The sequence below is a fragment of the Trachurus japonicus genome, chromosome 19, assembly GCF_045865225.1.
Source record: "Trachurus japonicus isolate A0001 chromosome 19, Traja_1.0".
NCBI lineage: Eukaryota > Metazoa > Chordata > Actinopteri > Carangiformes > Carangidae > Trachurus > Trachurus japonicus.
In genome coordinates, this window is record NC_140925.1 from 19,171,614 (window position 1) to 19,191,949 (window position 20,336).

Consider the following 20,336-nt stretch of genomic DNA (forward strand, 5'->3'; position numbering starts at 1 on the left):
TTGTTTGGGCTGCTAACTTTACCTTTTACTGTTGTTTACTTTCTCCATGGATTTTGAGGTTATTTTACTTTATTTTTATTTTTTACATTTCTATTTCAATGTGGTTGAAAACAGCTGGTTGCTACATCCAAAAGCATTGAGCTGTGAGAATGAACAAAACAGTTAAGTCGAGGGTGTAAAAACCAAAACAAGGAGCTGAAAGACAATAAAACAGCCCAGAGAACTGATGAGAATTACAGATAAATTGTGTATAAAAGCTGTCATCTGGTCTGTTGTCACAATAAAAATACAGATCAAAGCTTCATTCGCCAACACTCACAAAAGCAAACTGAGGTCAAGTTACCATGTAGGCTAAATGCCATTAAACTTTTTTTACAACGTGTAAATCACAGCTGTGTTACTTATTTATTTATTTTAATTAACTAATGCATTTATTTATTTATTTATTTTTAACTTCATTTTAGATGCACTCCATCACAGGTGAGAATAAAGTGGAAAATGTAGGCTTTCGCAGTCTCGGGGGAGGAACTGCTCCACTGCTCCGACTGACGCAGGCGGTGACAGCAACATGGAGCCAGGAGCACGCGACTGCGCATGTCCGCGTCTGCACGGAGAGAGAGAGAAAGACAGAAACAGAGAGAGAGAGAGAGAGAGAGAGGGCTCCACCAGGAAAAAAGTGGTAAAGACAAAGGAGTGAAGAAGCTCGGGGAGAGGAGGAGAGAGAGTTAGTCCAGCTTTTGGAGCGGGTTAGTGAGAGCGGAGCGGCGCTAGCACGGCCAGGACTCGGCTCGGTGAGTGTCCGAGAGAGAAAACCAAGTTACGAGGCGAGAAAGGAGCCGCGGTGTGTGTGTGTGTGTCTGTGTGTGTGTTTGTTTGGTGGAGAGAGACACGGGGAGTCACGTAGAGCAGCAGCCCACAAGACTAACGCCAGATATCTGTTACTACCAGAGATTAAACGCATCTCTACGTGTCTGCTTTAAGAGTCTTAACAGAAGCGACGGCTCCTTCACGGGCTGCGAGCTGTCTGGTGTGTGTGTGTGTGTCCTGTTTGTGTGGCTGTTGTCATGTTGTTGCTAGCTCGCTGAGCAGCCTGCTTCCTCTACCCAGGTCTGGGCTGCTGCTGCTGCTGCTGCTGCTGGAGGTTTACCTTCTCTCTCTCGTTTTTGGGCTCTGCTGCTGACCAACAGGGACTGTGGCAGCTTCTAATGTGACCTCAGCTGTCTGTCTGTCTGTCTGTCTGTCTGTCTGTCTGTCCGTCACCATCCAGACACAAACAAGTGTTGGTGTGGAAGGTGTTTGTTTGGCTGCTGCTCTGTTTGAAGGTGTCACTCTGCTGTCTTGTTTATAGGGTTAATCAACAATTTAAGTAAATAGCCTAATAGTAAATATATATATATATATGTTCTGCTCTTTTCCAGGTGTTTTTCTTTGTTCGGGATCTAACTCCTGTTGCATCTGTTCCAGTGGAAGTGGAGTGACGCCTCATGGTCAGCAGCTTGGTGATGGAAAGAACTGCAAAGCTATAGGCTCAGTGACTGGATGGAAAGAGCCATCAACACACACACACAACAAACACACACACACAGTGAGGATGGAGGAAGTGGAAACACACAGAGACCGACTAATGGCTGTTTGATAGACGACACCACCGTGGCGTTGTTGGAGGAGTAATTTTCATTTGGGAGCAGCTGGAGTACCTTTGTATGCTTTTTTTTTTGCTGGCAATCTTGAGTTTCAGTTTTTGCCCCCGACCCCCCCCCCCCTCCCTAGGATACCTTTCTTCACGTCTGTCCGTTACAGAAGAGCAGGTGTTGCCGTGTTCAACAGCCACAGGTCTCATTTACCTTGCAACCCCCACCCCTCCCTCTCGACCGTACACGGAGACACACAAGCTCCTCTCTTCCCAAAGCGGCTGAGAGGTTGCTATGGCAACGGTTGTCATGATGCCGATGTAGCGTCCTGAAGGTAGTAGTTGTGGAGGTTGTGGTGGAACCGGAGGAGGAGGCGGCGGCGGTGGAGGTGGTGGTGGTGGTGGTGGTGGTGAACGTCCAGAGATGGGAAGTGCTCCGTATACAGCCGGGGAGTGGAAGGGGAAGGGGCGAGGTGGCCTGCAGGAGCTGGGCTGCATGCCCTGGAAGGTCAGCAAGCAGAAAGGAGGAGGAGGAGGAACAGGAGGAGGAGGAGAGGTGGTGGTTGGAGTGGAGGAGAGGAGGTGCAGGGATCCCAGGGACTCTCAGCAACAGCAGGATCTCTCATCTTCCTGCTCCTCCCTCGCCCCTCCAGCGCCTCCCCAATCCTCCGTGACACCTCCGGCCATCTATCACGAGAAGCAGCGGCGGGAGCTGTGCGCCCTGCACGCGCTCAACAACGTCTTCCAGGACAGGACGGCCTTCAGTCGGGACACCCTGCAGGAGATATACCAGAGGTGAGTCGCTCTACCGACTTAATCCAGCGTTTAACGTCCAGTGTGCTCATAAGACGTTGTGAACAATCTCTGTTGTGGTCTTGTTGCAGGCTTTCTCCCAGCACACTGGTCACACCTCATAAGAAGAGCATGCTGGGAAATGGGAACTATGATGTAAATGTCATTATGGCTGCCCTGCAGACTCGAGGGTTTGAGGCAGTTTGGTGGGATAAAAGAAGGTATGTACACCTTAACTTAACATAAAGGGATAGTTCAACATTTTGGCAAATTGGCCCATTGCCATAATCCCCATAGTCTTAGCAGTAGGTTTGTTACCTTTAATTGTCGGTGCAAGCTATTTTTAGAACGGCGGAGCAGAGCCGTGAGCTGCTCAGAGCTACGCTACGGAGGCTCATGGGATTTCTTGGTTTCCCTCATCAAACTCATCAAATACACAATCCAACAACTCCAAAACGCTCTGGTGGACAAGTTGTGACCTGCACATTCACCACGCTATGAGATTCTAATGGAAAGTTCGAGACGGAGTTGTTTTCGAGGCAAATGCAGAGACTGCTTGCTGGAAAACTGTCCCCACGGGAACGCGCATCAGCGGTTTTGCATGAATTTACCTCTAAAACAACTCCATCTCGTAACATTCTGTTATTATCTCATAGTGTGGTAAATGTGCAAGTCACAACTTGTCCACCAGAGTGTTTTGGAGTTGTTGGATTGTGTATTTGATGAATTTGATGAGGGAAACCAAGAAATCCCATTAGCCTCCGTAGCGTAGCTCTGAGCAGCTTGCGGCTCTGCTCCGCCTTTCTAAAAATAGCTTGCACCGACAATTAAAGGTAACGAACCTACACCTAAGGGCTAATGGCAATGGGCCAATTTGCCAAAATGTTGAACTATCCCTTTATGTTAAGTTTTACAATGGGGTTTTCTCAGTGATCAGTTCTGATGTAGCTTCTGTATATCTATGGGCTGTTGCCTTACGTGCTCCTTGTGTCCTCGGCAACCTCATCAGAAGGGACTGGAGCGAGCTCTCTGATTAGTCAGCTGTGCCGTCAGTTGACGAAGTCTGGACAGACGCTTTTATCAGCGTTCCTGTTTCCCCCTTTATCTGTCTTACTTTTCTGTTGACAACAACAGCAGCCGCAGACTTGTATTATCAGTCCACTGTAAGTGTTATCATTAAAGCCAAATTCCTGTTTCTTGACCACAACAGGAACAAAAATCAAAGCAACTCTTAATTCTGGGAAATAAACAACAAGGCTGTAATTCAATAGCAGTAATTCAAGCTACAGTTTGTAATTAAAACCTTTTTACATGTTTGCTGTTGTCAGAGTTCAGTGGTGTTGTGTTGCAAGACCAGGGACTGATGTGTCTCCAGACTACAGTACAACTGATGTACCACTACTATGCGGTGCACTGTTAATGTGTGAGGAGTAAAAATTACGTCTTTTTTTTTTGTCAGAGTTGTGTTTGCAGTGTAGCTGCAACCTGAGAGTGTTTTTATAACTCTCCTGGTCGGTCCATTTAAAGGGCAGGAAACTCTGACGGCCAACATTTTACAATCAGCTTCCGAACAGCAACCTTGATAATGTAACAAACTAAAAAATTAATGTGATCCTGTTTTGGAGTTTCAATTTCCAGCAGCAGTTTTTTTTCTTTACAGATTAGAAAGGCTTCCTCGAACACACTGAAAAGAAAGACTGTGCTTGATGTAATATTACCACAGCTGAAATATCACACAATTAAGGAAGGAACAAATAATTGATAGAGCAGCATTATCATAGTCCAGTGTTCTCTGTTGTGTGAGCCAAGCACTGGGAGCAGATTTGTCTGATACTGTTAGTAGCTTAGGTGTGACTGTGTGTCACAGCAGATGTTTAGATACTGAAACGTAAATAACTGAGAGTTCAGCCGTTTGTCACTTTGTAGCTGTTTGACTTTTGAGGGATGGAAAGTTTGTACATGTCGCTGCACAAACTTTCCATCTAATCCATCAAATAAAAAAACAAGGTCAACACAGAATAGTTTCACCACAGTCTTCTAAAGAGACTGGCCATATTCACACCACAGCATAAAGGTGCCTCTTTGGTCTGTTTTTATTTCTAGCTACTAGAACATTAATGTTATTCATTTCTTTGAGTATATTGTCAATTTAAACTGCCTCAAATGTGATTGTTATTGCAGCAATGTAATGTGATGTGATCCTGTGAGTCTCAGTATTTTCATGTCCTACAGAAGTGAAAGGTTAGCTGTAGTGGACCTCATGAAAGTGCAAGAGATTATTATTAGATTATCTAATTTCATACTAATTCACTACAATAAGAAATAGTTATATGATGTCTCAATAAGGTTTTTTATTTTTTATTTTTTTTATTCTGTATCGGCTTCCTAGCAAGACAAAAAGAAAGTTAGAAAAACTAAATGTTGTCCATCTTCCTCCAGGGATGTTGGCAGCATCGAGCTGTCCAACGTGACCGGTTTCATTCTGAATGTGCCGTCCAACCTGCGCTGGGGGCCGCTGCGGCTGCCGCTCAAACGCCAGCACTGGATAGGAGTCAGAGAGGTGGGAGGAGTCTACTACAACCTGGACTCCAAACTGCGGAGCCCTCAACCCATCGGCAGTCCGGATGAGCTCAGGTGAGAGTGATGGGATGGGAATGTTTATTTTAGGAGGTGTGTGCTCAAAGTAACAGTTATGATAATAATTGATTTGGTGATTTGTCAGCATAAAGCTTAGAATAATTAAGCCAAGAAACAAATATATTGGGTTTGTGGCTCGTTGGTAACTAAGGATGGTCACATGATGTGTTTCAAAGTAAAAACACTGAACTGAAGTGTTTGATAATATGGAAGTACAAACTGTCAAAGCTCTGCTGACATGGAAGAAAACAGTTCAGATGTTATTGTGGCTTCAGTTTGTCAGATTTAAGACAATGGTTTCCAACCTTTTCCAACCTTTTCCAACTCACTCAACGCTTGAAAATCAGAAAAATGTTTGCGGCCCCACATCTGACCCCGTATCAATTCGGAGGTCAAACACTTTGTTCTCTTTTCTTTTTTTATTTCATAACTGTGGAACATTCAGGACTGAACTGAAAGCAGAGAGAGCTCAGCATTTCTTTCTGTTTGAGGGAGGAGAGACAACTTGCTGACTCACCATCTGTCTCTTGACTTTCTTTCCTTTTAAGTCTTCCTGTTGCTAATCAGCTATCCATTTTGAAACTCCTGCTTTTGCCTTGGTTGTCTATGTTTTACTATAGCAAATGAATAGACAATCAGGGGTAGCAGCGACAACATAAACCCTCCAATCACTGACATATTGCATGTTTTTAAAAAAAAATTTTTAAAGAAAATTTAGTTGGGTATGTTTGTTTCCCTTTCAAGGGATAGTTGAACATTTTGGCAAATTCGCCTCTTGCCATAATCCCTATAGTCATAGTAGCGTGGTGAATGTGCAGGTCACAACTTGTCCACAAGAGCATTTTGGAGTTGTTGGATTGTGTATTTGATGAGTTTGATGAGGAACAGGGAACCTGTACCGTTCACCTCCATTATGTTCACTGAGCAGCTCGCGTCTCTGCCCCGCAGATCTCAAAACAACATGCACCGATAATTAAAGGTAATAAACCTACTCCTATGACTATAGGGATTATGGCGATAGGCGATTTTGCCAAAATGTTGAACTATCCCTTTAAGGATTTGCGGCTGTAAAGCTGCACTAATGAATATTTCATATCAACAATAGATCAAATGACTATGTGTAAAGTGTGTAAACTACCTGGTCAACAGAAGGCATACAAAGTTACTATGTATCTGCTGTATATTTCATTGTGGTATTGTTTGCCAGCGTTTTCATAATCATTTTTACAGCTTGTTCCACTGTGACCCACAAAAAGAAACACTTAAAGCGCCTTTGAAGCAGGTCTACCCATTTTATATTGTGACCTTTTGAATGGCGCCGTTAAGCTTTTTAATTCACGTATAATTCTTCCAGGATCGTAACAGTGTTGTTTCCTCTTTGCTCTTCATCTGACCACAACCTAGGAAGTTTCTCCGCCAGCAGCTGCGAGGGAAGAACTGCGAGCTCCTGTTGGTTGTCTCAGAGGAAGTGGAGGCACGCCAAACGTGGAGGTCTGAATGCTAAAGGTTTGACCGGCCAATCACAGCTCCAACTGGGCCAATAGGCATGAATCACAGAACGAGCGGGAGCGGAAGTAGAGAGGTGCACAGCCAAACACATGGATGCACACTTACAGATGTATTTTTCCCCCTTTTTTGGGTTTTGTTTACACGGCCATTGCTGGACTCCTGTCGGAAGAGACGCAAAGCAATGAAGGAAGCAAATACTTTACAGGGAGAATAAAGAATCACAGTCCTTTACTCACAACACAGTTAAGACTTATGGAAAGTTATTATTTTGTTTCTGCTATTCCTGTGTTTTTATATATGGACTCTTTTCCAATGTCAGTTTTTTTGTTGCTCTTTTTACTGTTCAAGTTTCCAAAGTCATGAGAGTTCAGGCTTGATGAAAGATGCTGTTTATCTGCCTGTCTCCTGCAGCTTTAGCCATGGTGTTCACTGATGTGTCTTCGTCCCCCTGTCTCTCCCTCCGTGTCGTGAATCTCTCTCCGTCTCTATCCTCCGTCCTTCACTTTTCACCAAAGCGTGTCCTTTCCTTGCCTCAGTGTGACTCCCCCCCCTTTTTTTACATATCACAAGTCAAAATCAGTGATTTATCACATTGCCAACTATGTATTTTATCCACTTTTCAAACACTTCTGGTACAGACTGAGCCTACACTGTACAGAGGCTGTGCTGACACAACAGTTTTATATAGCAACAAAGCAATGCAACACCCAGGCCAAGCACCCCCTCTAGTGGATGTTTTGCCTCAGTTTCCTTCCATTCCTTCCCTTTTTCTTTTTTTTTTTTGGTTTGATTGTTACAATAAAATAATGCAGCACTAAAAACTGTCATCCTGTAGGAGAATAGGAGTGTATCACGATACAACAATCATCAAGTTAGAAAAGAAAGAGGAAAAAAAAAAAGCAATCAAAATCTTTCCCAAAATATAAAGACGGAAATTGGCCAGCATCAATTTTACAGAATCACAGAACAGTTTTTTACTTTGCAAAAATTGACTGACAAAACAAACTTAACACATCTTACTGTTTTGTTCTGGAGCTTTTGATCAAATTTCACTGTGCTCATCGGCATATTGAGTTGACTCAGTTGTCATGGAAATGTAGATGTTCAAATTTTCCACTAGTGCTAAAACGATGTCTGTATGATGAAGTCTATTAATACATTAGTTGACGCACACTACATTTCTCTGCCGCTTAAAAAAACAAACAAACCTTTAAATCATTAAGAAAATTTTAATTCTCTGGCTCCAGCTTTCTACTTTTGAATATTTGCTGGTTTCTAAAATGGGCATTATATGCAGCCTTTCCTCACCACAGCGCTCAGCTCTATGGTAACTGAGTTACCCAGATCTGCTGATGAGGACTTTATGATATAGTTAAAAAGCTCCAAGACAATCAATTGTTGCCACATAAATTTCATATCAGTGTAATCAAATATTATTTAGTGAATCCATATCACCTACTCTTGCGTAATTAAAGCCACAGTAATTTCTTGCACAGTGGTAACATGTCATTAGACAGACCGATCACATCACAAAGGTTGAAACTTGATTCTTTTCTTTCCTTTTTTTTTTTACTCTTCTTTTGGCTCCATAGTGGTCCAAAGGGTCTCCACCACAGCAGCCCTCTGTAGCACAGGAGCTCAGCTGATACAGGGCTCCTCCTCCTCCTCCTCCCCCTCCTCTTTTTAAACATCTCATGTCAAACCTGCCAAACACAGTCAAAGTCTTATATAGTCAGCAGTGATGTATATTGTGTAACGTTTCAGTGTGAGGAGTGGTTGTGGCAGTTGTTCGTGTGAAGGGAAGTTGTCAGTTTGAGAGACGGCGGATGGGTTGCAGTGTGCCTGGGCTGTAAATCTATAAAAAAGAGAAAAGAAAAGTTGGAAGAAAAGTGAAAGTTGATGGGTGAGCGCAGCTAGTGAGCGCATGTCCAGCCAGATGTGTGTTACCGTTGATTGTTGTGAAATAGGCCTTATAAAAAAAAAAAGAGTCTGCTGTCTGTTGTAGCTTTCAGATCTATCAGTTTAAGAGAACATGTTTATACTACACAAGTATTGTCTGTTAGTGACAATATTGGCCTTAACTTGTTTACATAGAAAAATATATATATGTTGCTGAAAGATTTAGAGGGGCTGTGCAGTCTGATGCCATGTCAGGAGATTTATTCCAAAGCACCACTTTATCATAAATTTAGAGGAGGAACAGCCGATGCTTCACCGGTATACAGACTAACTAATCTGTAAGGATGTTTTCACTTTTGCAGCCAAGGACTTTATGTTATTTACAATTGTTGGAAGTAGTTTGATTTTATAAAGTTAATATCAATGATTTTCAAAGGTGCATGTGTTATTTTGGAGTGAAACTCTTTGACTCCGGCTCAGTATGTCGGCCTTCTATATCATATTATATTCACGTGAGCCTCCAGGGAAAACGTCAGAGAGGTTGTCACTAATATGCTGAGAATTTTGAACCCAATCACATCATAAATGTCTCACAACTGCATTCAGTCTTTTCTATTTTAGCCATGACAATCTATTCAGCCCTTCCTATTTAAGGAGTCTTGATTGTCACTGTTTTGTTTTTCGTTTGTTTTGTTTTGTTTTAGTTTTTTTTTGCATAGAAATAAAATGCTTAATGGCACTTTATGTATAAGCAACTGTGTGGGTGTATTAAATGGGTCATCATTTGCCCTGAAAGAGTCATTGTTGAGTTATGAAGCAAAATGTCCTTGTTCTCAGTTTGGGTGGGGGTGTTTGTGGTGGGAAGTAACTACTGCACTTGGATTCAGTTTTGAGATACTTTCAATCTTTTATTTCACCACCACAATTTTTTCACAGGGAGACATGACACCTTTAACTCTTTAACTCAACTGCATTTATGGAGATTTTACATAAAAATTAACATTATGTTTTATGTCAAAAAAGCTTTATTACCAAGAAGTTATTACACCTCTAAGGAATTTGACATGGTATATGGTGCAAATGTCAAGAAAGGGGGATAGTTAAGTTAGAGAAAGTACAAAAAATACAACAACCAAATATAAATAAATACAAAATACAGAAGAAACAGTAGTACACATGTATACACAACACACACAGAGATCTGTTTTTAATGGATGCGAGTGCAGACACTGTTTCTGATACGTGTGTTATCCATTGAACACACACTAGGCTGAATGAATGATGAGGGGGATGAGGCAGCTAGTGGCGCGCGCCGACTCATCGTCACGGGAGCGCGCTCTCGGTGCTGGGGCGCGCGCGAAGCGGTGTGCAGATGTGTCGCAGATTTTTGTAAAGTCACTGGACGCACAGAAAGATCCAGCGCAGGGAAGTCGCTCCGGATAAAAATGGGAACGGGCCCGTGAAAACAGTTGTGGAAGAGCGGACAGCCGAGGGAGCGACGGCACGGAGAGAGGAGTCTACGCCGCCGGCAGCGCCGTTATAACCGGGGAAACGTTAGCTCAGTTTGTGGGCAAGAAGGACGTTAGTTTGACAGTTAAAGCCCAGCGGACGGCGGCGTGCACGGAGATGGAGCTGTCAGCGATTGGAGAGCAAGTGTTTGCTGTGGAGTCCATCGTCAAGAAAAGAGTTAGAAAGGTAACGTAACGGGTCAACAGATACATCACTGGATTCACGTGTTGGCAGCGTTTGAAGGAAACACGTTTTAGTAATTTTATTTTATTTAGGGGGGAAAAGGAGAGGATGCTACTTTAGATGCCGGGGGGAGATTGAGAGATTAAATGAGCAGAACTGCGCGACTAATCTGGTTATCTAATTGCAGGCTGTATAAAGGGGGCGGGTTAGGGGATGATGTCCCTTTAATGTAACGTGAGAGTGTTGTCATTGCACTACAGCTTAACATGTCAGGTGTTTGGCAGCAGCAGCAGCAGGAGGAGAGCACGTTGTTAACACAACACCTTCGCTTGGGCCTGTTTGCTCGCTAATTAGGTCCGAGTCCGAGTATTAATGTTGACCATGGTGTTGACAGAAGCAGGTGCGTAGTTGGAAATTATAGTGCCCGTGTTTACTACTAACCCCCCCGCTACGGTGGCCTAGAGAGTCCAAAATAACTGCAACTTCAAAGCACGTGCAAAACCCCAGCTTGTTATCACTTAGTGTATATCATTTAGATACTACACAACACTACTGTACTGTGATTTGCAATAAATATACAGTAAAAGGAGATGACTGAGCAACTAAATGTCAGTTAATAATTTATTAGTGTTTGCCAATATTAACCTATTGTGAAAAGGTTTGATGTGAGATTTAAGTTAGAATAAAGTCAAAGTTCAGTATACACAATAGTGCATTATGTTGATGTCAAAATCACTTTGCCAGGGCACAACTCAAACATGTCTTCTTATAGACAAAGACATCTTGAATGACTGATTTTTCCAGTGATGCTATAAAAATAATTTCTGATGTATAAAAGTCCAGAAACTATACTATCAGTGTTTGTTGTGTTGCATCTTATTAAACGGATTAGACTTATTTATATAGCAGTTACAGTTAAAGGCGCTGTCAATTTCAGCTGTAGGTCTCACCCAGTATACATTGCATGCTTTTACTGTATATGGGGAACCGGGTGAGTAACATGAAGTCGGGGAAAGTGGTGAGCTCACCCACTAAGAATATCTTTGAAAGCGTGGAAGTTATTATGGAATGATGTCACAGAGGATGACTAATTCAGAGAGGCCTGCCTGGTGTCTGGGAAACATACAAAACATATCCATTAATTATAGATATAGTCTATAGAGCATAGTGGAATAAAGATGTTAAAGTAGAAAGAAAGTTTCTGGTAAATGTCGCCCATGTTTCTAATTTGTCATTTAACCGTACTGTCATATAGATAACTGTACATCAGTCTGACTGTGTGAAACTATATTGGTATAAACCTCTCATTATGGTACACAGTCAAATCAGACCTGCTGCTTCAAGCCTTATCAAAACAGAAATATAACATCTCAGAGGGGACATGCCACACTCAATAGATTTAAATAGTTTCATTTTAATGCGCGTGGGATGAGTCATGGTATACCCTATGATTTAATTGAAATAATGTCTTCTTGGCTGATGCTGCTCTAAGACTTTACTTCTCCACAGGGGAATGTGGAGTATCTGCTGAAGTGGAAAGGATGGCCTCCAAAGTAAGTGTGTGAAGTTAAGTGCTGATATAAATCGGTTATGTTAAACTTGTAAAGGCACATGATATTTGTACTGGTATGCGGAGTATTATTCGTATTCACAAAAATGTACCATGGCTACATTAATAAATACATCCTACGTAGACATCTGCTCATTCATAAGATAACACATCATTGCATATAGTTGTTGTACATTGTAGAGTAGCAGTTATTCCTGTACCGAAACAGATCAAACTTCCCATGAATCAGCAGGAAAAAAATTGTTGAGTCAGTCTTTTTATCAGTTTTGGACTACGGTGATATTATTTACAGACATGCGGCAACTACAACCCTCAAACCTTTGGATTCCATGTATCACTCTGCTCTTAGATTTATTTCCGGGGATATATATTATATGACATCCATCATCGTATTCTATATTAAAAAGTTGGTTGGTCTTCTCTCTCTAACAGACACATGAAGCACTGGTACATATGTTTGTTTTCAAGGCCCTTATTGGTAAGCAGCCTCCATACATTTCATAGCGCTCTGGATCTTACTCAACTTGATCCAGTGATTTGAAGTTTCTTAAGGTCCCTCTTGCACATGAGCTCGGTAAATCAGCCTTTTCTTTTGACGCCCCAAACTCTTGGAATATTCTCTAACACGCCTTGGGACTGGAGAATATCCCTTCTCTTTGCTGATGTTAAATGTATGCTGTCTGACTTTTGTAAATCGCCCTGCAATTGTTTTTTAATGTAGCCTAATTGTGTTTATGCTCTGTTGTTGCTGTTTGTAAACTCTTTGTCCCTGTAAATGAGAGAGTTAAAAAAAAAAAAAGTTTTAAATAAAACAATTAAGGCAGACATTTCTTAACACCAAGAACATTAGTTTTTCTGATTTCACAATATGTTCTTAAAAAACTATTTGTAATTAAAAAAGAGTTATTGTAGATGAAACCATCCTTTCTCAGCACATAGTTACTGTTTGAGTGGAAAAACAATGGATCTATTGTGTAAGGCCTTTTTTCAGCCAAACAATCAAGAATCATTTTCTATGGCAAAGGTCCAACGACAACACAGACCTATTAAATACCTGATGAAATAAATGAATGGATGGTGGAAATGAGTGGAAAAAAGTGAGGCTTGTTTATAATATTGCTATGTCTTGCAGATACAGCACATGGGAACCTGAGGAACACATCCTGGACCAGCGCTTGGTGCAGGCCTACGAAGAGAAGTAAGCTTCCACTCAACATGTTAAATGTGCCTGAGCTCAGAAGGGGCAAGAAGGTCTGACACTCAGTGAAGCAGGAGTAAATCAGCTTTCTTCGTACATTATATCGATCATAAAGCGATCATGACTCAGCGGACCGAGACCCAGATCCAAGATCTCTCTGCAGCTGGAGCTAACATGTGGATTGTAATTGAATGTAATAAAACACATAAAATCCACATCCAAATGCACAAATTGTGCAAGGAGGATCTTCCCGATCATCTCTAAATGTGATCAGATACACATTTGGCTACACTTATAAGAAACAGTAGAGGGGAGAGCGGTCGAGTGCAGAACATATGTGTCTCACAACAGAAATATATAAACATTAAATATCTTTGTAGGAGCTTATTTGAAAAAAAAAATAGGGTAAAAGTTCATATTATTCTGATGGACTAATGACAAGTGAAGTAGTCTGAATTTAGAAATAGAGAACAGATTTTAAACTTGCAATAGCTTCACTGTTTTGGAAGCAGCAGGAACAAACACGAGATATGAGATAATAACGGAACGTTAGAAGTAGTTTTCAAGGCAAATGCAGAGACTGCTTGCAGAAAAACTGCCCTCGATAGGAACGCATCAGCAGTTTTGTATGAATTTACCTCGAAAACAACTCTGTCTCATAATGTTCCGTTATTATCTCATAGCGTGGTGAATGTGCAGGTCACAACTTGTCCACGAGAGCATTTTGGAGTTGTTGGATTGTGTATTTGATGAGTTTGATGAGGGAAACCAAGAAATCCCATGAGCCTCCGTAGCATAGCTCTGAGCAGCTCACGGCTCTGCTCTGCCATTCTAAAAATAGCTTGCACCGACAATTAAAGGTAACGAACCTACTCCTAAAACTATAGGGATTATGACAATGGGCCAATTTGCTAAAATGTTGAACTATCCCTTTAACATATCATAGCCTATATATTTATACACAGTCATGTTTCTGTTTTTTTGCTGAATGCACCTCAAATTTTTATCCTCCACTTAGTTCACCAGCCAGGTTCTGACTTTTTCAGTGCAGTGGATTGTATGATTGTTGCCACTAAAAAAGAAACTGTAAGAGCAGAGAGTAAAGCTGTGGACTGCACAACCAAAACAAAACAAAGAGCTGAACGAGACTAAAATGTTGGGTGGGGCTGAAGACAACTGCAGAAACAAATATTTGTACAATTAGTCAATTTGTATATAAAATAGTCAGAGTCTTTTTGATGTTTATGTTCGTGTTCTTGGTTTCTCCAGAGAGCAGAGCAGAGACAGAGCTCTGGGTCACAGGAAGAAAGGATCAAAAGCTAAACGCCAGCTTCTGCAGGTAAAGTTTAGAGATCAATGAAATAAAAGTGAAAAGAAACACTACTACTACTACACACTAAAGAGACACAACTTCACAGTGGTGCGTACTTGGGTTCACAGTTCTCTCTCCCACATTGGAAACTGTTCTACTTCACTTTCTTGCTACACAGCTATTTCAGTGTTGACTCTCTTGCATTTACTTCTGTCTGATCTCGATTCAGAACACGGTGTACACCATGGATCTCCGCAGTGCTCACAAGACGCCAGAGAAGCCCCCACCCCGCCTGCGTCTCTCCCTGACGCGCTCGCTGGCCCCCGAGGACGAGGACGAGGACGAGGACGAGGAGGAGCCGTACAGGGCCTGCAGGCCACGGGCGGCGCATCACAAAGGCGGCCTTGACTCAGACCCTCCGAGTCCAACGCAAGAGGACTGGGATGGCCTGGGAGAGGAAGACGAAGATGAGGAAGAGGACGAGGAAGAAGAGGAGGACGAGGAGGAAGAGGAGGATGAGGACAATGTGGAGGAAGATGAGGAGGATAAGGAGGTGGAGGTAGCTCAGAAGGAGCCAACAGAAAAGACAGAAGATATTCTCAACGGTAAGTGTGTCAGTTGGTCAGCCAGTGTGCTCTAATCACCATGACGACCCAGTTTACCTGGCCGTTTGAGGACCTCCTGGTAGGCACGGCCATGCACAGGCTTTTCTTTTCCCTGGGCCTCCAACCCAAAAAAAAACCAAAAAAAACGTCCTCTTATCCAGAGCTGATTAAAGAGCAAATCACGCATGGATCAAAAGACAGACTCTGAAGTTTCTCTGTGATTGGAGACGGTTTCCGTAGAGTCTCTGCTTGGAGAATAATCAGTGTATCTTTGTGCTGCAGAGCTCACCCACTGACAGGGAATCAAGAATTTCTGTCCTCCCTATCACCTCTGAAGCACTTAGAGCCGTCTTCTCCTGCAGCTAAATGCATCCTATCTGCCTTTGTCAATTTTTGACATCAATCAAAGCAGAGATAATCTACCCAGGTCACAGCAGGGAGGTTAACTCAATAACAGTACGCTTGTGATAGGCTTGATGGAATCAACCGTCTGACTGCAACTCTACGCTGTCTCTCCCTTTCCCCATGCCGCTGCTTCATCCAGGACAAGAGAAGACGGACGCGTGGAGCTCCGCCGTCGGGCCGGACGAGGTCACGGCGTCGGACAAGTCGGACGACGTCTGGAGGCCCGTCATCCTCCCGGGAGAGGTGACGGTCACGGACATCACCCTCAACGCCCTCACAGTGACTTTCCGAGAGTCGAGAGTGGCCAAGGGCTTTTTCAGAGAATGGGGGCTGGAGGTCTCCAACGCCATGAAGTGGGAGTAGTCTGGCAGGAGGGAGCTGGAGCTGCCCCCCCACCACCACCACCACCACCACCCCCAGCCCGGCTTAATCACAGTGTGTGAATGGTGGTTGAGGACCAAGAGTGGTGTTTCTCATATCCTCTCTGCAACCTCGCACCCCGCCCGCTCTTCCCCTCTTTCGAAAGCTACTTCCAGTGCGGTCAGTGGTATGTTTACATGCACAGAGTCACCTGGATATCAGCTTCACGTCAAGTTAGTGTTCCATGCAGGTCGGGCCTCGGAAACCTGTCAGTGGTGTGTGTGTTGGTGACCTCTGACTTGGGTCACTAACTGGCCCATTTTCTCTGTCAGATGATTAGAGCAGAGACCAAACACAAACGTCTGGTGAAGGGGCGACACTGTTTTGGCTATTAGGTGTCAGTAGAATAAAATGTGCAGGGCTGATTGTGGCTGAGGTGCAGTCACCGGCACTGGAGGACCGAATGTGAGCAAGCTGAGGGACATAAATCTAAATACGGCCGCCACATTTAGGGAGATTTTGGAAGTGCATACTCAGGGTCAGTTGTTGAACAGTTGAAAACGGGCGTAGGTAGACGAGATGGTGCAGCGACTTCCTCTCAAAATGGTTTTTGAAACCAGATCTCACACCTGCACAAGTGTATAATGATCTGTTTTTTTTGTCATGGGTTGTAGAGAGCCCACAGAGTTACAGCTACATTCATCATTACTCACCGAAAAGCAGGAAAAGCAAATATTTGTTGCTTTGAGGTTTTTAACTGAACCCCTGTGATGTTTACGTCCATGTTCGGGGTCTGCAGTCTTCCCTGTGCGTTTGCTACTTCGTCTCGTAGATGTGTGGAATGGTTTGACTTCATCAGCAGGAGTGTGTATAACACACACCTGTATGCCCGCTCATTAAAACGTTCTCCAGGGCAACGCTGGTGGTCAGAAACTCCACAGGGTGCCTTCAAAGCAGCTAGCAGCAGGAGCCTTATGTTCTCCCCTCATAGCCAAGAGATTCAGTCCACAGGATGAGTTTGCTTTGATGAAGTAGATATTAACTACAGTCATCAGATGGTGGGTTCAAAGTATGAAAACAGCTGAAGTAGCACAAAATTGGAAATGAAAAAGTGCAACTCCCATGCTGCTGCGCTTAAAGGGATAGTTCAACATTTTGGCAAACTGGCCCATTGCCATAATCCCTATGGTTTTAGGAGTAGGTTCATTACCTTTAACTGTCGGTGCAAGCTGTTTTTAGAACGGCGGAGCAGAGCCGTGAGCTGCTCAGAGCTACGCTACGGAGGCTCATGGGATATCTGGGTTTCCCTCATCAAACTTATCAAATACACAATCCAACAACTCCAAAACGCTCTCATGGACAAGTTGTGACCTGCACATTCACCACGCTATGAGGTAATAACGGAACGTTACGAGACAGAGTTGTTCTAGAGGTAAATTCATGCAAAACCGCTGATGTGCGTTCCCGCCGAGGGCAGTTTTTCAGCAAACAGTCTCTGCATTTGCCTCCAAAACAACTCTGTCTTGTAACGTTCCATTATTATCTCATAGTGTGGTGAATGTGCAGGTCACAACTTGTCCATGAGAGCGTTTTGGAGTTGCTGGATTGTGTATTTGATGAGTTTGATGAGATTAGCAGTGTAGCTCTGAGCAGCTCACGGCTCTGCTCTGCCTTTCTAAAAAATAGCTTGCACCAACAATTAAAGGTAACAAACCTACTGCTAAAACTATAGGGATTATGGCAATGGGCCAATTTGCCAAAATGTTGAACTATCTCTTTAAGTTCTTCGTATGAGCCGCTGTAGTTTGCAGCTCTGATAGTGGGACAGAGTAGAGACATGGTTACAACATTTTCATTAAATTAAAGTAAAACTAGGGAAGTTAATAAATCATGTGAGAGGACAAAGCGAAAGAAGAGGAAGAGTCTTCTGTGCATGTAAACATGGCCGCTGTTTCTGTCTTTTCTTCCACACTGAGCTAACCATTCAGCTCCGGACTCCAACATATTGTACATACTCTAAACTACAGTGAGGCGGGCATAGCTGTCAGTCCCATACTAACACGCAGTGCTGTACCTGTAACCCGTAAACAAACACTGACTGTTAGGACTGTACGACGCGTGGCTCGGTCTTGTGCGCGTTTCAAAAAATCCTCCAAGACGATTTGATCCGCCCGCATGCCTCTTCTCTCCGGTACAGTTCTGTGGATGCAAAGTCAGACAGTGTAATTCCCACTTCATATGAAAACACACCACACACCACACAAGTCACACGTGATGACTGAGGCTCGTACCAAAAGTAGAAAAACTAGATCGAGAAGAGATCGCCTCATGAAATTGCACTGATTTCACATAAAGGCCTCTTTGTGGAGGTTGATCTGCAGGGTTAGAGGTGAATATCATACCTGATCGTTTGTGACAAACGCAAGATCAATGAGATCTGATTCTGTGTTTACCCCTAAATTTAATTGCTCTGAAGGTGGATAAGATTAATTTATATATAAAAAAACAAGCTCTACTAGTACTACTACTAACACCAGACTAATAGATTTAGTTCTGTAGCTGTGTAGCCATCCAATACCAGTTACACTTCAATTCAGCACTTACTGTAAAAACAGTTACACTTAGTTTACATTACAGACAACGACTACAACAGTTATTTTTTGGGAAAGTTCTGAAGACCATGACATAAATCTTGCATTTATACATAACCCATCATCCCAGCTAACTATTTTGCTGCCATTGTTTATTAAGTACATGGTTGTAATCTTATCTGTTTATTCAGTTGCAGGTGTGTACTGTTTGGAAAACTCCACTTGGCAGCTAAAAGGCATTCAGAAAATGTTTTGTTGTGGAGTTAAAGCATTCAGGAAAAGAAACTGATTCAGTCAAGGTTCCCAACCAAAACCTCTAGTAGCCACATGCTAACCAGACAGGAAATAAGAAAACCCCAAAATTCAAATCATCTTTTAAACTCCTCTCTAATCTTTGTTTCTTTCTTGTGACATTTCAGTTTTGACCTTCCACCGTCCAGGAGAGTTTTCCAAACGGACCCTCTTTGCTTTGTGTTGTGTGATTATGAGCTAAAAAGGAAACAATAGGTGACCATTGTCTGGTAATTGATCCATATCCCAAGTCATTGTAGCATGAAAATCAAGTCTAGGGTTCTTTGTGATCTCAACCCAAGGTCCATTAGGTAGCTGTTTCTGGAGCTGTTACTCACACCATGTGATCTTCATCAGCAGGTTTAGTTTGTTTAGTTGTCATAGATGTTGTTGATGCGAAAATCTCAATTTATTCTTACTTTAATTTTCAGACTTCAGACACTTGAACCTTCTTGAGCAAACACTCTCGCCTCAAGGTCTACTACTAACAAGATAAATACTGGTGGGGTAATAGTAACTAATCAAAATGACAGAAATCCAAATAGATGTATATGTCAGTGATTTATGATACAATAATTAACAGATAATCAACTCAATCCTGTCACAGCAAAGAAGGAAATGAGTCTAAAAACCTGCACTATATGCATATTGAGTATGTGCATTAGTAGTTAATGGGCTTAAAGGTGAGAAATTGATCAGGATGGTCATAAATGCAGTGTGACACAGCCCCCTCTAACCATCAAATGGTTAATGAGTCATTAAATAATCGTTAAAATACATATTTGAGTAAAATGTCAGCAAATCCCAAAGTGAAAGAGAAGAGAGCTTCTCAGATTTCTTGTAGCTGAGGTAACTGTGATAAACACTGAAGAGACTCATGTCACAAAGTGAAAAAAAGAAATGAAAGCCCAGCAGCTCTGAGGTCAGCGTATTGGTGTAACCCTGCTGGTTTCCTGCCCATTGGACACAGGAGCTGATGTGATGTGTCATGCCTGTGGAATCCACCACGATGGCGTCCCATTGGTCCATAAGTTGTTTATCCCACACCGAGGATGATGGGTCAGCGTCTTGTGATCCCAAAACTGTCTCTGTGGGATAATGAAGCTGCAGGGAATGGAAGTGCCTGATGTTGCATAATTTTGTTGTTTTGTCTGTGGAGCTTTTAGGGCTAATGTCTCTCTCTCTCTCTCCTTTACACACACACACACACACACACACATTGGTTTCTCTACATGTGGATGCACGATCCTCTACTGATCTTATTAAGACTTGAAACACACAGAGACATTAAAAGGAGGAGGCCAGAGCGGGGCTGTGGGGAGAAACATATTTTTTAGTCGTTATTTTTCTACATTGACCTGAATGTATATTTATTCTTTAAAGATACCTGTGTATTTGTCACGCAGATGACCGACTAGTTTTTTATACAGTTTGTGATAACCACTGAGCTGATGCCATATCTAAATGTACTGACATGACAAAAACAAGCACCGTGGATTTGACGTCGGCTGATGTGGTCGCTTGTGCTGCTTCATCCACCACAGAGCGAAAAAACTTTGCACTTTATCGTGATGTAAACCTGCACATTACTCTACTCCAGTCTACAAAGTGTCATTGTGTATAGAATATTTATATGGTTATACTGAAATAAATGTTGCTCATGTTTAATATCACCTTGACCTATCTTGTCCCGCTTACTCACACGACTGATTATTACTGATTATCACACATTTATGAGATGAAGTTTAATGATATGAGTGAACTTTTTAAGCTCAGTTTAAAAAAAAAAATTCAGTTGGTAGTGCGAGGAAGTGGTCTCGTACTTTTTCATTCCCCCAAATTTAT

The 20,336-nt window shown here is 42.5% G+C and overlaps 2 protein-coding genes across 2 annotated transcripts; both read left to right on the top strand.

The window, feature by feature from the left end:
• The first annotated feature begins 600 nt into the window (after positions 1-600).
• On the top strand, positions 601-8,415 carry josd1 (Josephin domain containing 1). Its single transcript, XM_085761262.1, has 5 exons — positions 601-791; positions 1,419-2,425; positions 2,515-2,643; positions 4,862-5,056; positions 6,464-8,415. The coding sequence occupies exons 2-5, from the start codon at positions 2,055-2,057 to the stop codon at positions 6,561-6,563; spliced, it is 795 nt and encodes a 264-aa protein (XP_085617388.1). The 5' UTR covers positions 601-791; positions 1,419-2,054; the 3' UTR covers positions 6,564-8,415.
• A 1,391-nt stretch (positions 8,416-9,806) lies between these two features.
• On the top strand, positions 9,807-16,805 carry cbx7b (chromobox homolog 7b). The gene is made up of 6 exons (XM_085761773.1): positions 9,807-10,162; positions 11,669-11,712; positions 12,862-12,927; positions 14,197-14,266; positions 14,469-14,844; positions 15,389-16,805. Exons 1-6 carry the CDS (start codon positions 10,094-10,096, stop codon positions 15,610-15,612), a joined length of 849 nt encoding a protein of 282 aa, XP_085617899.1. The 5' UTR covers positions 9,807-10,093; the 3' UTR covers positions 15,613-16,805.
• Positions 16,806-20,336: the final 3,531 nt, after the last annotated feature.

Coding starts and splice junctions, on each gene's coding strand:
- josd1 (XM_085761262.1), top strand. CDS start 2,055: ATGGGAAGTGCTCCGTATACAGCCGGGGAGTGGAAGGGGAAGGGGCGA. Junction 2,426..2,514: donor CTGCAGGAGATATACCAGAG/GTGAGTCGCTCT, acceptor GTCTTGTTGCAG/GCTTTCTCCCAGCACACTGG. Junction 2,644..4,861: donor GTTTGGTGGGATAAAAGAAG/GTATGTACACCT, acceptor ATCTTCCTCCAG/GGATGTTGGCAGCATCGAGC.
- cbx7b (XM_085761773.1), top strand. CDS start 10,094: ATGGAGCTGTCAGCGATTGGAGAGCAAGTGTTTGCTGTGGAGTCCATC. Junction 10,163..11,668: donor TCAAGAAAAGAGTTAGAAAG/GTAACGTAACGG, acceptor ACTTCTCCACAG/GGGAATGTGGAGTATCTGCT. Junction 14,267..14,468: donor CTAAACGCCAGCTTCTGCAG/GTAAAGTTTAGA, acceptor ATCTCGATTCAG/AACACGGTGTACACCATGGA.